Here is a 16,453-nt window from a genome sequence, read left to right as displayed (position 1 = left end):
CCGACGCGTCTTCAGACTGAGCAAGAGCAGGTAGGGAGACGACGTGTACTCGTCCCCTGCATCCAAACCGCCGCCTGAGGAGGCGCCAGTGGGGCGATGCAGGCCGTGATCCCGGGGAAGCAGCATTAATTTAGCTCCCGGCGTCGGCCTGCATTCTAGCAACGCCCCCTCCACTGTTCTAGAAGCCGCTCCCTCTAGTGGGCCGTCTCTCCCCTCCATGCTGCCAGAGAACACTGGACGCCATTACATGTGGGGAGCAGACACAGGTGAGATCGCCTCCTTGGCTCTGCAACTCTGCAGCACTATATACCGCTCTGCTCAGTGGTATATCGCTGTCTTCCTAGCGGTGTGTGTCTGCTGGCTGGCGGTGTATATCAGCTTTCAGCGGTATATACTAGCTGTGCCTGCAGGTATATACTGACTGTTTGGCAGTGTGTGCCACTTTACTATTGGTATATACCAGCTCTGTATAGCAGTCCCTTTCTAATACTGCTACTAGCTCCTCACCCACAGTAGTGTAATACTGCTAAAGGCTCACAGTATAATTGTACGTTTGTTGCTGACATGCGTAACCGCAAGGGTGATAAAGCTTCCCAGGCATCCTCTATGGACCTGTACTATGCTTGTACCACCTGTAGAAGCTCGTTTCCCAATGGTCGAAGCTATCCACTCTGCCGAGGCTGCGATGCCCCTACTACAATGTCACAACAGGCGTTGCCGGACCAGGGGGTCGTGCAATCTGTGGGTTCGGCCCCGGCCACCATTCAGGCAGCACCCCCGTCTGATGAGGCTATCCCGATGTCTAAAAGGTTAGATGACCTGGCCGCTAAGATATCTCAGCCTTCCACAGGGTCCCACAGCCTCCCCCCGGCTCAGCTCCCTCAGAGGAGCCCGCCTTCGTCTGGTGTATCATCCCCAGTACGTAAAAAGGCTGTCTCCAAAAGACGCCATTGCGACCGCTCCGCCTCGTCTGACTCACACGATGGTCAGTCTGACTCAGGCTCCGTGACCTTTAGTAGTCACGATTCCCGAGACTCTGATTCAGATGTCCCTTCTGAGTCTAGGCATATGGAAGACACTCTGATAGCGGCTGTCAATCACTGTCTGTCGATTTCTGATCAGCCCACGGACCCGACTTCTCAGTCGGCAATCAAGCGAGCCAAGAAGCCTCCTAAGTCCTTTGCCCAGGATCCGATTTTTCATCAAATCGTATCTAAACGGTGGGATCACCCTGATAGGAGGTTTAATAAAAAATCCTCCTCTTCATTCGCTTATCCCTTTCCCCCGGAAATGGTTAAGCCCTGGTCGGTACCCCCCGTTGTGGATCCGCCAGTATCCAGACTGGCTAAACACACGGTTATGTCTGTTTCAGACAGCACGTCTCTTAAGGACTCGTCCGGCCGTGCAGTTGATGCTGCGGTCAAATCTATTTTTCAGGCTTCGGGCTCCTCTCTGCGCCCCCTGTTTGCCATGACATGGGTGGCAAGAGCTATGAGCGTGTGGAGTAGGAATCTGCGCAAGTTGCTTTGCCCTTGCAATATTCCTCTGGAGGCTCTTGAGATTCTTGATTTGTTCTCTCTCGCCTCTAAGGGTATGTGCGCACGTTGCTTTTTACCTGCTTTTTACCTGCTTTTTTGCTGCTTTTTCTTCTGCGCTGTTTAATGCCAAAATGGATGTGTTCTTCTATTCAAGCAAAGTCTATGGGAATTTGGGTTTCTTGTTCACACTATGTTGTTCAAAATGCTGCCTTTTTGTGGCAGAATTTTGGTCAAAAACTCAGCTTTTCAAAGAAGCAACATGTCAATTGTTTTTGCCATTTGGGTTTTGCACTGCAAAGCTGAGTTTTTGACCAAAGTTCTGCCACAAAAAGGCAGCATTTTGAACAACATAGTGTGCACAAGAAACCCAAATTCCCATAGACTTTGCTTGAATAGAAGAACACATCCATTTTGGCATTAAACAGCGCAGAAAAAAAAGCAGGTAAAAAGCAGGTAAAAAGCAACGTGCGCACATACCCTAATTATCTTCTTCACGGCTCTCTAGATGCAGCCAGCTGGTCAGCCCTAACGGCAGCCAATGCACAGGGTTCTGTGGCTAAATATCTGGAATGCGGACAGTGCCTCTAAGAAGTCCCTGTCCACACTTCCCTTCCAGGGTATTCGTCTATTTGGTGAATCCCTGGACAAGCTCATATCTGAGGCGACGGGTGGTAAAAGTACCATTCTACCACAAAAGCGGCCTGTAGCCAGAAATTTAAAAAAAATCTTCTTGGCGCAGGCAGTCCTTTCGGCCTGCCCCCCAAAAGCCATCGCCCCAAGGACCGTCCCAACGCTCAGATCGAGGATCCGGTCCCTCAAGAGGCTCGTCTTGGCGTTCCCACTCCAAGCAGCCTAAATCCAAAGGACCTCGCTCTGTACAGGCCCCCTCAGCATGACGCCAGGTATCCCGCAGATCCGACTCCTGTGGGAGGGCGGCTTCTGCTTTTTCGGGATATCTGGCTGAACCACACTCACGATGCCTGTGTTCGAGAAATCGTCACCTCAGGTTACAAGATCGATTTCCATTCCCTGCCGGCCAACAGGTTTCTGCGTTCTCATCTCCCAAGGTCCGAAACGCAAAACCGGTCCTTATTTCAGGCCATAGCTTCTTTACAAAAGGCAAACGTTATCATTCCAATGCCCCTGGAACAGCGCGGCAAAGGTTTCTACTCAAACCTTTTTGTCGTTCCCAAAAAAGATGGCTCTGTCCGCCCTATCTTGCACCTCAAATGGCTGAACAAATTCGTACGGATTCGAACTTTCCGAATGGAATCTTTGAGAGCAGTGCTAGCCGCCATGGAACCTGGAGAAATCCTAGCTTCCATAGACGTTCAAGATGCTTACTTACACATTCCCTTATGTGTCTCTCATCAACGGTTCCTTCGCTTTGCCGTAGGACACCGTCATTTCCAATTCAGGGCCCTCCCCTTTGGGCTGGCCACTGCGCCTCGGGTCTTCACAAAGGTCATGGCGGCCATCATGTCCATTTTACACCCCAGAGGAATCCTGGTCGTTCCCTATTTGGACGACTTTCTTGTCAAAGGGAGCTCTCCTCACGTTTGCTCAGAAAGCGTGCAGATTTGCCTAGACACGCTGTCAAGGCTAGGGTGGCTTATTAACTTCAACAAGTCATCCCTCATTCCTCATCAGCGCATCACCTTTTTAGGTCGGCTGATAGACACGGCTCAGTCCCGAGTTTTCCTTCCAGAGGACAAGAGGTCTTCCCTGATCCGGGCTGCCCAATCCCTCCGCTCTCGCCGTCACACATCCCTTTGGAACGGAATGAGAGTGTTAAGGCTACTTTACACGCTGCGATATCGGTCCCGATATCGCTAGCGTGGGTACCCGCCCCCATCTGTTGTGTGACACGGGCAAATCGCTGCCCGTGCCGCACAACATCGCGCAGACCCGTCACACATACTTACCTGCCCGGCGACGTCGCTGTGACCGGCGAACCGCCTCCTTTCTAAGGGGGCGGTCCGTGCGGCGTCACAGCGACGTCACTGAGCGGCCGCCCAATAGAAGCGGAGGGGCGGAGATGAGTGGCCGGAACATCCAGCCCACCTCCTTCCTTCCTCATAGCGGCCGGGAGGCAGGTAAGGAGAGGTTCCTCGTTCCTGTGGCGTCACACATAGCGATGTGTGCTGCCGCAGGAGTGACGAACTACATCGTTACTGCTGCAGTAACGATTATCGAGAATGGACCCCCATGTCACCGATGAGCGATTTTGCACGTTTTTGCAACAATGCAAAATCGCTCATCAGTGTCACACGCAACAACATCGCTAATGCGGCCGGATGTGCGTCACAAATTCCGTGACCCCAACGACTCCGCATTAGCGATGTCGCAGCTTGTAAAGCCCCCTTTAGGCAAGATGGTGGCAGTCATAGAAGCCGTGTCCTTTGCCCAATTCCATCTGCGCCCTCTACAACTGGATCTTCTATCCTCCTGGGACACGAATCCAGCTTCCCTGGACCGGTCAGTCCGCCTGTCTCGGTCTGCGCTCAGCTCCCTCGTCTGGTGGACTTAAGCCTCATCCCTATCTCAAGGGAAGTCCTTCCGCCCGGTCCACTGGCAGGTAGTCACGACGGATGCCAGCCTGATAGGCTGGGGGGCGGTGTTTCTCCACCACACTGTTCAGGGACGCTGGTCTCCTTCCGAGCGCTCTCTGCACATCAATGTTCTGGAGATCAGAGCCATATTTCTGGCCCTTCAGAATCTTCAACCCTTTTTACTGGGCCTCCCTGTTCGGATCCAGTCAGACAATGCCACGGCCGTGGCTTACATCAACCGTCAGGGAGGAACTTGCAGCAAGGCAGCGATGAAGGAGGTATCCAGAATTCTTCTTTGGGCAGAGAAGCACATCCTGATCATTTCAGCTGTCCATATCCCAGGGGTAGACAACTGGGCCGCAGACTTTCTCAGCAGGCAGGGTCTAGCGGCAGGAGAATGGTCTCTCCACGACGAAGTGTTCCATCAGATCACTCTACGTTGGGGACTCCCGGATGTGGACCTCATGGCGTCTCGAATGAATGCCAAGATACGTCCCTTCATATCTCGGTCGAGAGACCCGCTAGCGCTCGGCTCCGACGCTCTAGTCTTTCCATGGTCGCAGTTCTGACTACCCTACATCTTCCCTCCGTTTCCTCTCATTCCGAGAATAATCAAGAAAATCAAAGAGGAGGGAATTCCGGTGATCCTCGTGGCCCCGGACTGGCCCAGGAGAGCCTGGTACCCAGAGCTCCTCCAACTTCTCAGCGACACTCCCTGGCGTCTTCCCGACCGCCCGGATCTTCTGTCGCAAGGGCCAATATTCCACCAGAATACAGCACAGCTGCATTTGACGGCGTGGCGCTTGAATCCCTGATTCTAGCCAGATCGGGTTTTTCTTCCAGGGTAGTTCATACCATGCTTAATGCTCGAAAGCCTTCCTCCGCCAGCATTTACCACAGGACCTGGAAGACCTATCTTTCCTGGTGTGACCGTCATAATCGGTCACCCCTGACCTTTTCAATCCCTAATGTTCTTGCCTTTCTGCAAGATGGTCTGGACTCGGGTCTTGCTCTCAGTACCCTTAAAAGACAAGTTTCTGCCTTGTCGATTTTTTTCCAGATGCAGCTGGCTTCTCGCCCTCAGGTCCGTACCTTTCTTCAAGGGGTAGCGCATTTGGTCCCTCCTTATCGCCACCCCTTAGATCCATGGGATCTGAATCTGGTTCTAGGAGTCCTTCAACTTCCTCCTTTCGAACCTCTGAGAGAAATCTCTCTCCAGCAACTGTCTTGGAAAGTTGCCTTTTTGGTCGCTATCACCTCTATCAGGTGAGTGTCCGAACTGGCAGCTATTTCCTGTCGTTCACCTTACTTGATATTCCATCATGATAAGGTGGTCCTTTGGCCTTCCCCCGCCTTCCTTCCGAAGGTCGTATCCTCTTTGCATCTGAACGAGGACATTGTGTTGCCGTCATTCTGCCCGGCCCCGCTCCACTCCTTTTGAGAAAGCCCTTCACAATCTCGACCTTGTCAGGACTCTGCGGATCTCCATCTCCAGAACAGCGGCGTTGCGCAAGTCCGATGCCCTTTTCGTCCTCCCAGTAGGACACAAGAAGGGCGACCCGGCGTCTAAATCCACGATTTCTCGATGGATCAGGACCGCCATCTGTGAGGCATACAAAGCACGAGGTGCCGTTCCCCCTCAATCTGTGCGGGCCCACTCTACACAGGCAGTGGGTGCCTCCTGGGCTATCCGCCATCAGGCCTCGGCGGCCCAACTTTGCAAGGCCGCTACCTGGTCCAGTGTGCACACGTTTACAGAATTCTACAGAGTGCATACGCATGCCTCCGCGGATGCTGCTCTTGGAAGACAAGTCCTTCAGGCGGCAGTGGCCCATTTATAAGTGGCCACTGCTCGGTTCTTGACAGTGTTGATATGTGTTCCCTGCAGTTGCAGTCGTTAGGCAGCTCTTAGTCTGATGTTATACACTGTTAATAGTTCAGTTCCCACCCAGGGATTGCTTTGGGACATCCCAATGTGTGTGTCCCCTAATGAAAAGGCGAGAAAGGAAAGGACATTTTTGTGTACTTACGGTAAAATGTCTTTCTTGGAGCCTTTCACAATCAAACTACATAATCAAAATGACTGCTGGAACACCATTGTAAATGTGAACAGGGTGCTAGCCAAAAATACACAATCTATATGAAGTGAAAGCTGCACACCAAATTCAGAGAAATATGAACAAGCAGAACTGCCTTCACTGGCTTCCCATCACCCAACGACTCCAGTTCAGAACATTAACCATGACCTACAAAGCCATCCACAACCTGTCTCCTCCTTACATCTGTGACCTAGTCTCCCGGTACCTACCTGCACGCAACCTCAGATCCTCACAAGATCTCCTTCTCTGCTCCTCTCTTATCTCCTCTTCCCACAATCGCGTACAAGATTGCTACCGTGCCTCCCCCATACTCTGGAATGCTCTACCACAGCATATCAGACTCTCCCCTACCGTGGAAAGCTTCAAGAGGAACTTCAAGACCCACCTCTTCCAACAACTACCTTCAATAGCCCTCAGTCCAGAAGACCACTGCGCAACCAGCTCTGTCCTCACCTATTGTACCATCACCCATTCCCTGTAGACTGTGAGCCCTCGCGGGCAGGGTCCTCTCTCCTCCTGTAGACTGTGAGCCCTCGCGGGAAGGGTCCTGTCTCCTCCTATACCAGTCTGTTTTGTACTGTTAATGATTGTTGTACGTATACCCTCTTTCACTTGTAAAGCGCCATGGAATAAATGGCGCTATAATAATAAATAATAATAATAATAACTGCTTTATAATACATCAGGAATGAAAAATACAACTAGCCATATGAAAAATGGAAAACAAAATTTGCACACAAGCAGGTTTTAACCGCATATAGAGGTAACATTTGGTTAGGGACCCCATAAATAAGAGATTACCGTGAAGTGGTTATGGGGCAGTAATAAATTGATCAATACATTAGCTAAAGATCTCTTTTTTTCAAATGATCCTCAGCAGTTATGCAATGTCACATTTCAATTTTTCATATGGCTAATTGTATTTTTCATTCCTTATGTATCATATAGCAGTTATGCTTGTTCATATTTCTCTGAATTTGGTGTGCAGCTTTCACTTCATATAGATTGTGTATTTTTGGCTAGCACCCTGTTCACATTTACAATGGTGTTCCAGCAGTCATTTTGATTATGTATTTTTTTTCTGTCTGAGAACGCAGTCCCGCCCTTTAGCCATGATTATTCAACTTCCTATATAGCCAGGTCCCTAGCTTCCCATACACAAGCAGGTTTCAACCGCACATAGAGGTAACATTTGGTTAGGTACCCATGCACACAAGCAGGTTTTAACCGCATATAGAGGTAACATTTGATTAGGGACCCCATAAATAAAAGATTACCGTGAAGTTGGTTGTGGGGCTGTAATGAATTGATCAATACATTAGCTAAATACCTCTTTTTTTTCAAATAATCCTCAGCATTTATGCAATGTCACATTTTCAATTTTTAAAATTTTTCATATGGCTAGTTGTATTTTTCACTCCTTATGTATTATAAAGCAGTTCTGCTTGTTCATATTTCTCTGAATTTGTTGTGCAGCTTTCACTTCATATAGATTGTGTATATTTACTGTCATTTACAGGTTTGTGTGATGCAGGTATCTGATAGACACCTGTGCCATCACTAACCTAGGGTTTAGTAGCAGCCGTGCGCTGTTAATATCCCCTGCTATTACCCCAATTGGCACCACACCAGTCCCCCGGGAAGAGCTGGTATCGCACCGGGATTGTCACATCTAATAGATGCGACACTGGGCGGCTGTGGGCTGGAATACCAGCCCCCAGCCGGTGTTATCTTGGCTGTGGATGAAAATTAGGGAAAACCGCACGTCGGTATTTTTTAATTTCTTATTTAAATTAAAAAAAAAAAAAGAAGCTGCATGCGGTTTCACCAGAATCACACATGCGAGGGACTCAGCGAGTCTGCCATGGCATCACCCGGCAGCCTCGCACATGTGACTGGATACACAGCACAGATGCAGCCCGACAGCTGGGGCTGCAGCCGCAAGCTATATCTGTGCTGCTGATTGTTTATTTTTTCCACGATACTGACCCGCAGATACTTGCACTGCTTACCCCGCCCACCGGTCATCCTGGCACCTGTGATTGGTTGCAGTCAGCTGACACGCTGCCTTTCAGGGTGGGGGCGCGTCTAGCTGCAACCAATTACATGCGCCGGTGGGCAGGGAAAACAATGAATATTGAATTGTCGGCTCCGGAACGTAAAAGCGTGACCCAAAAGGAGTGTGCTGCCATGACAGCGCCTCGGTGAGTATGTCGCGCTCGCTCCTACCACCCTATCCCTCCACAAACGTTTTTAATCTCCGGATTCCGGTCCCCATTGACATATATGCGCACCGGATTCCAGAGCGGATCGGACTCTTTAAAATCTGGCAGTGATCCGCCGGTCCCGGGTTTTTGGGCGTTCGATCAGCTCTACTAAGGAATAATAGTCTGCATATCCCAATGTGTAAAAAGTTCAGTTCTGGATGTGACTAATGATGACGTCCTTGTATTATTGACAGACCCTCCTATCCTAACGACACAGAAGAACCAGACACCTTCACCACCTAGTTTTCTCCCCGGAATTACCAAACATGGAGGAGAACAAGAATAACCTATCCAGAGGAATAATAGACATCGCCTTGAAGATTATCTCTGTACTAGGCGGAGAGGTAAACTCCTGTATATTTCTATATTATCTGCTGAGTGGAGGGTAAACTCCTGTATATTCTATATTATCTGCTGAGTGGAGGGTAAACTCCTGTATATTCTATATTATCTGCTGAGTGGAGGGTAAACTCCTGTATATTCTATATTATCTGCTGAGTGGAGGGTAAACTCCTGTATATTCTATATTATCTGCTGAGTGGAGGGTAAACTCCTGTATATTCTATATTATCTGCTGAGTGGAGAGGTAAACTCCTGTATATTCTATATTATCTGCTGAGTGGAGGGTAATCTCCTGTATATTCTATATTATCTGCTGCGTGGAGGGTAAACTCCTGTATATTCTATATTATCTGCTGAGTGGAGAGGTAAACTCCTGTATATTCTATATTATCTGCTGAGTGGAGGGTAATCTCCTGTATATTCTATATTATCTGCTGAGCGGAGAGGTAAACTCCTGTATATTCTATATTATCTGCTGAGTGGAGGGGTAAACTCCTGTATATTCTATATTATCTGCTGAGTGGAGAGGTAAACTCCTGTATATTCTATATTATCTGCTGAGTGGAGAGGTAAACTCCTGTATATTCTATATTATCTGCTGAGTGGAGAGGTAAACTCCTGTATATTCTATATTATCTGCTGAGTGGAGAGGTAAACTCCTGTATATTCTATATTATCTGCTGAGTGGAGGGTAAACTCCTGTATATTCTATATTATCTGCTGAGTGGAGGGGTAAACTCCTGTATATTCTATATTATCTGCTGAGTGGAGGGGTAATCTCCTGTATATTCTATATTATCTGCTGAGTGGAGGGGTAAACTCCTGTATATTCTATATTATCTGCTGAGTGGAAGGGTAAACTCCTGTATATTCTATATTATCTGCTGAGTGGAGGGGTAAACTCCTGTATATTCTATATTATCTGCTGAGTGGAGGGTAAACTCCTGTATATCTCTATATTATCTGCTGAGCCGGAGGGTAAACTCCTGTATATTCTATATTATCTGCTGAGTGGAGGGGTAAACTCCTGTATATTCTATATTATCTGCTGAGGGGAGAGGTAAACTCCTGTATATTCTATATTATCTGCTGAGTGGAGGGGTAAACTCCTGTATGTTCCATATTATCTGCTGAGCGGAGGGTAAACTCCTGTATATTCTATATTATCTGCTGAGGGGAGAGGTAAACTCCTGTATATTCTATATTATCTGCTGAGTGGAGGGTAAACTCCTGTATATCTCTATATTATCTGCTGAGCGGAGGGTAAACTCCTGTATATTCTATATTATCTGCTGAGTGGAGGGGTAAACTCCTGTATATTCTATATTATCTGCTGAGTGGAGAGGTAAACTCCTGTATATTCTATATTATCTGCTGAGTGGAGGGTAAACTCCTGCATATTCTATATTATCTGCTGAGTGGAGGGTAAACTCCTGTATATTCTATATTATCTGCTGAGTGGAGGGTAAACTCCTGTATATTCTATATTATCTGCTGAGTGGAGGGTAAACTCCTGTATATTCTATATTATCTGCTGAGTGGAGGGTAAACGCCTGTATATCTCTATATTATCTGCTGAGCGGAGGGTAAGCTCCTGTATATTCTATATTATCTGCTGAGTGGAGGGGTAAACTCCTGTATATTCTATATTATCTGCTGAGGGGAGAGGTAAACTCCTGTATATTCTATATTATCTGCTGAGTGGAGGGTAAACTCCTATATATTCTATATTATCTGCTGAGTGGAGGGTAAACTCCTGCATATTCTATATTATCTGCTGAGTGGAGGGTAAACTCCTGTATATTCTATATTATCTGCTGAGTGGAGGGTAAACTCCTGTATATTCTATATTATCTGCTGAGTGGAGAGGTAAACTCCTGTATATTCTATATTATCTGCTGAGTGGAGGGGTAAACTCCTGTATATTCTATATTATCTGCTGAGTGGAGGGTAAACTCCTGTATATTCTATATTATCTGCTGAGTGGAGAGGGTAAACTCCTGTATATTCTATATTATCTGCTGAGTGGAGGGTAAACTCCTGTATATTCTATATTATCTGCTGAGTGGAGGGTAAACTCCTGTATATTCTATATTATCTGCTGAGTGGAGGGTAAACTCCTGTATATTCTATATTGTCTGCTGAGTGGAGGGTAAACTCCTGTATATTCTATATTATCTGCTGAGTGGAGGGTAAACTCCTGTATATTCTATATTATCTGCTGAGTGGAGGGGTAAACTCCTGTATATTCTATATTATCTGCTGAGTGGAGGGTAAACTCCTGTATATTCTATATTATCTGCTGAGTGGAGGGGTAAACTCCTGTATATTCTATATTATCTGCTGAGTGGAGGGGTAAACTCCTGTATATTCTATATTATCTGCTGAGTGGAGGGGTAAACTCCTGTATATTCTATATTATCTGCTGAGTGGAGAGGTAAACTCCTGTATATTCTATATTATCTGCTGAGTGGAGAGGTAAACTCCTGTATATTCTATATTATCTGCTGAGTGGAGAGGTAAACTCCTGTATATTCTATATTATCTGCTGAGTGGAGAGGTAAACTCCTGTATATTCTATATTATCTGCTGAGTGGAGGGTAAACTCCTGTATATTCTATATTATCTGCTGAGTGGAGGGGTAAACTCCTGTATATTCTATATTGTCTGCTGAGTGGAGGGTAAACTCCTGTATATTCTATATTATATGCTGAGTGGAGAGGTAAACTCCTGTATATTCTATATTATCTGCTGAGTGGAGGGTAAACTCCTGTATATTCTATATTATCTGCTGAGTGGAGGGGTAAACTCCTGTATATTCTATATTATCTGCTGAGTGGAGAGGTAAACTCCTGTATATTCTATATTATCTGCTGAGTGGAGAGGTAAACTCCTGTATATTCTATATTATGTGCTGAGTGGAGGGTAAACTCCTGTATATTCTATATTATCTGCTGAGTGGAGGGTAAACTCCTGTATATTCTATATTATCTGCTGAGTGGAGGGGTAAACTCCTGTATATTCTATATTATCTGCTGAGTGGAGGGGTAAACTCCTGTATATTCTATATTATCTGCTGAGTGGAGGGGTAAACTCCTGTATATTCTATATTATCTGCTGAGTGGAGGGGTAAACTCCTGTATATTCTATATTATCTGCTGAGTGGAGGGGTAAACTCCTGTATATTCTATATTATCTGCTGAGTGGAGAGGTAAACTCCTGTATATTCTATATTATCTGCTGAGTGGAGAGGTAAACTCCTGTATATTCTATATTATCTGCTGAGTGGAGGGGTAAACTCCTGTATATTCTATATTATCTGCTGAGTGGAGGGTAAACTCCTGTATATTCTATATTATCTGCTGAGTGGAGAGGTAAACTCCTGTATATTCTATATTATCTGCTGAGTGGAGGGGTAAACTCCTGTATATTCTATATTATCTGCTGAGTGGAGGGTAAACTCCTGTATATTCTATATTATCTGCTGAGTGGAGAGGTAAACTCCTGTATATTCTATATTATCTGCTGAGTGGAGAGGTAAACTCCTGTATATTCTATATTATCTGCTGAGTGGAGGGTAAACTACTGTATATTCTATATTATATGCTGAGTGGAGGGTAAACTCCTGTATATTCTATATTATCTGCTGAGTGGAGGGTAAACTCCTGTATATTCTATATTATCTGCTGAGGGGAGGGGTAAACTCCTGTATATTCTATATTATCTGCTGAGTGGAGGGTAAACTCCTGTATATTCTATATTATCTGCTGAGTGGAGGGTAAACTCCTGTATATTCTATATTATCTGCTGAGTGGAGGGTAAACTCCTGTATATTCTATATTATCTGCTGAGTGGAGAGGTAAACTCCTGTATATTCTATATTATCTGCTGAGTGGAGGGTAAACTCCTGTATATTCTATATTATCTGTTGAGTGGAGGGTAAACTCCTGTATATTCTATATTATCTGCTGAGTGGAGAGGTAAACTCCTGTATATTCTATATTATCTGCTGAGTGGAGGGTAAACTCCTGTATATTCTATATTATCTGCTGAGTGGAGGGGTAAACTCCTGTATATTCTATATTATCTGCTGAGTGGAGGGTAAACTCCTGTATATTCTATATTATCTGCTGAGTGGAGGGTAAACTCCTGTATATTCTATATTATCTGCTGAGTGGAGGGTAAACTCCTGTATATTCTATATTATCTGCTGAGTGGAGGGTAAACTCCTGTATATTCTATATTATCTGCTGAGTGGAGAGGTAAACTCCTGTATATTCTATATTATCTGCTGAGTAGAGAGGTAAACTCCTGTACATTTCTATATTATCTGCTTGAAATACTATATCCCAAGAATGACAAAAATATTTTAGGAGTGATACCTTTATAGGCTAACCAGAAAAATTATATTAGCAAGCTTGATTTTTCTGGCTAACACGGTACCACAATATTACCCTGTATTGTATATTATCTGCTGAGTGGAGGGGTAAACTCCTGTATATTCTATATTATCTGCTGAGTGGAGGGTAAACTCCTGTATATTCTATATTATCTGCTGAGTGGAGGGTAAACTCCTGTATATTCTATATTGTCTGCTGAGTGGAGGGTAAACTCCTGTATATTCTATATTATCTGCTGAGTGGAGGGGTAAACTCCTGTATATTCTATATTATCTGCTGAGTGGAGGGTAAACTCCTGTATATTCTATATTATCTGCTGAGTGGAGGGGTAAACTCCTGTATATTCTATATTATCTGCTAAGTGGAGGGTAATCTCCTGTATATTCTATATTATCTGCTAAGTGGAGGGTAAACTCCTGTATATTCTATATTATCTGCTGAGTGGAGGGGTAAACTCCTGTATATTCTATATTATCTGCTGAGTGGAGAGGTAAACTCCTGTATATTCTATATTATCTGCTGAGTGGAGAGGTAAACTCCTGTATATTCTATATTATCTGCTGAGTGGAGAGGTAAACTCCTGTATATTCTATATTATCTGCTGAGTGGAGAGGTAAACTCCTGTATATTCTATATTATCTGCTGAGTGGAGGGGTAAACTCCTGTATATTCTATATTATCTGCTGAGTGGAGGGTAAACTCCTGTATATTCTATATTATCTGCTGAGTGGAGAGGTAAACTCCTGTATATTCTATATTATCTGCTGAGTGGAGAGGTAAACTCCTGTATATTCTATATTATCTGCTGAGTGGAGAGGTAAACTCCTGTATATTCTATATTATCTGCTGAGTGGAGGGTAAACTACTGTATATTCTATATTATATGCTGAGTGGAGGGTAAACTCCTGTATATTCTATATTATCTGCTGAGTGGAGGGTAAACTCCTGTATATTCTATATTATCTGCTGAGGGGAGGGGTAAACTCCTGTATATTCTATATTATCTGCTGAGTGGAGGGTAAACTCCTGTATATTCTATATTATCTGCTGAGTGGAGGGTAAACTCCTGTATATTCTATATTATCTGCTGAGTGGAGGGTAAACCCCTATATATTCTATATTATCTGCTGAGTGGAGAGGTAAACTCCTGTATATTCTATATTATCTGCTGAGTGGAGGGTAAACTCCTGTATATTCTATATTATCTGCTGAGTGGAGGGTAAACTCCTGTATATTCTATATTATCTGCTGAGTGGAGGGTAAACTCCTGTATATTCTATATTATCTGCTGAGTGGAGAGGTAAACTCCTGTATATTCTATATTATCTGCTGAGTGGAGAGGTAAACTCCTGTATATTCTATATTATCTGCTGAGTGGAGAGGTAAACTCCTGTATATTCTATATTATCTGCTGAGTGGAGGGTAAACTCCTGTATATTCTATATTATCTGTTGAGTGGAGGGTAAACTCCTGTATATTCTATATTATCTGCTGAGTGGAGAGGTAAACTCCTGTATATTCTATATTATCTGCTGAGTGGAGGGTAAACTCCTGTATATTCTATATTATCTGCTGAGTGGAGGGGTAAACTCCTGTATATTCTATATTATCTGCTGAGTGGAGGGTAAACTCCTGTATATTCTATATTATCTGCTGAGTGGAGGGTAAACTCCTGTATATTCTATATTATCTGCTGGGTGGAGGGTAAACTCCTGGATATTCTATATTATCTGCTGAGTGGAGGGTAAACTCCTGTATATTCTATATTATCTGCTGAGTGGAGAGGTAAACTCCTGTATATTCTATATTATCTGCTGAGTGGAGAGGTAAACTCCTGTACATTTCTATATTATCTGCTTGAAATACTATATCCCAAGAATGACAAAAATATTTTAGGAGTGATACCTTTATAGGCTAACCAGAAAAATTATATTAGCAAGCTTGATTTTTCTGGCTAACACGATACCACAATATTACCCTGTATTGTATATTATCTGCTGAGTGGAGGGGTAAACTCCTGTATATTCTATATTATCTGCTGACTGGAGGGTAAACTCCTGTATATTCTATATTATCTGCTGAGTGGAGGGTAAACTCCTGTATATTCTATATTATCTGCTGAGTGGAGGGTAAACGCCTGTATATTCTATATTATCTGCTGAGTGGAGGGGTAAACTCCTGTATATTCTTTATTATCTGCTGAGTGGAGGGTAAACTCCTGTATATTCTATATTATCTGCTGAGTGGAGAGGTAAACTCCTGTATATTCTATATTATCTGCTGAGTGGAGGGGTAAACTCCTGTATATTCTATATTATCTGCTGAGTGGAGGGTAAACTCCTGTATATTCTATATTATCTGCTGAGTGGAGAGGTAAACTCCTGTATATTCTATATTATCTGCTGAGTGGAGAGGTAAACTCCTGTATATTCTATATTATCTGCTGAGTGGAGAGGTAAACTCCTGTATATTCTATATTATCTGCTGAGTGGAGGGTAAACTACTGTATATTCTATATTATATGCTGAGTGGAGGGTAAACTCCTGTATATTCTATATTATCTGCTGAGTGGAGGGTAAACTCCTGTATATTCTATATTATCTGCTGAGGGGAGGGGTAAACTCCTGTATATTCTATATTATCTGCTGAGTGGAGGGTAAACTCCTGTATATTCTATATTATCTGCTGAGTGGAGGGTAAACTCCTGTATATTCTATATTATCTGCTGAGTGGAGGGTAAACCCCTGTATATTCTATATTATCTGCTGAGTGGAGAGGTAAACTCCTGTATATTCTATATTATCTGCTGAGTGGAGGGTAAACTCCTGTATATTCTATATTATCTGCTGAGTGGAGGGTAAACTCCTGTATATTCTATATTATCTGCTGAGTGGAGAGGTAAACTCCTGTATATTCTATATTATCTGGTGAGTGGAGAGGTAAACTCCTGTATATTCTATATTATCTGCTGAGTGGAGAGGTAAACTCCTGTATATTCTATATTATCTGCTGAGTGGAGGGTAAACTCCTGTATATTCTATATTATCTGTTGAGTGGAGGGTAAACTCCTGTATATTCTATATTATCTGCTGAGTGGAGAGGTAAACTCCTGTATATTCTATATTATCTGCTGAGTGGAGGGTAAACGCCTGTATATTCTATATTATCTGCTGAGTGGAGGGGTAAACTCCTGTATATTCTATATTATCTGCTGAGTGGAGGGTAAACTCCTGTATATTCTATATTATCTGCTGA

General features: G+C 44.2%; 1 protein-coding gene across 1 annotated transcript in view; it reads left to right on the top strand.

Annotated features, from left to right (window-relative positions):
- LOC142286281 (uncharacterized) overlaps positions 1 to 16,453 on the top strand; it is a 95,358-nt gene that overhangs the window by 41,243 nt on the left and 37,662 nt on the right. Inside the window, exon 2 of the mRNA XM_075333340.1 lies at positions 8,651 to 8,800. Within this exon, the coding sequence (XP_075189455.1) occupies positions 8,723 to 8,800 (78 nt within the window). The 5' untranslated portion in view covers positions 8,651 to 8,722. The remainder of the gene's footprint in view (positions 1 to 8,650; positions 8,801 to 16,453) is intronic.

Source organism: Anomaloglossus baeobatrachus, unplaced genomic scaffold (genome assembly GCF_048569485.1).
Source record: "Anomaloglossus baeobatrachus isolate aAnoBae1 unplaced genomic scaffold, aAnoBae1.hap1 Scaffold_65, whole genome shotgun sequence".
NCBI classification, from domain to species: domain Eukaryota; kingdom Metazoa; phylum Chordata; class Amphibia; order Anura; family Aromobatidae; genus Anomaloglossus; species Anomaloglossus baeobatrachus.
The sequence above is the reverse complement of the archived record's forward strand: the minus strand, read 5'-3'. Positions and strand labels throughout refer to the sequence as shown.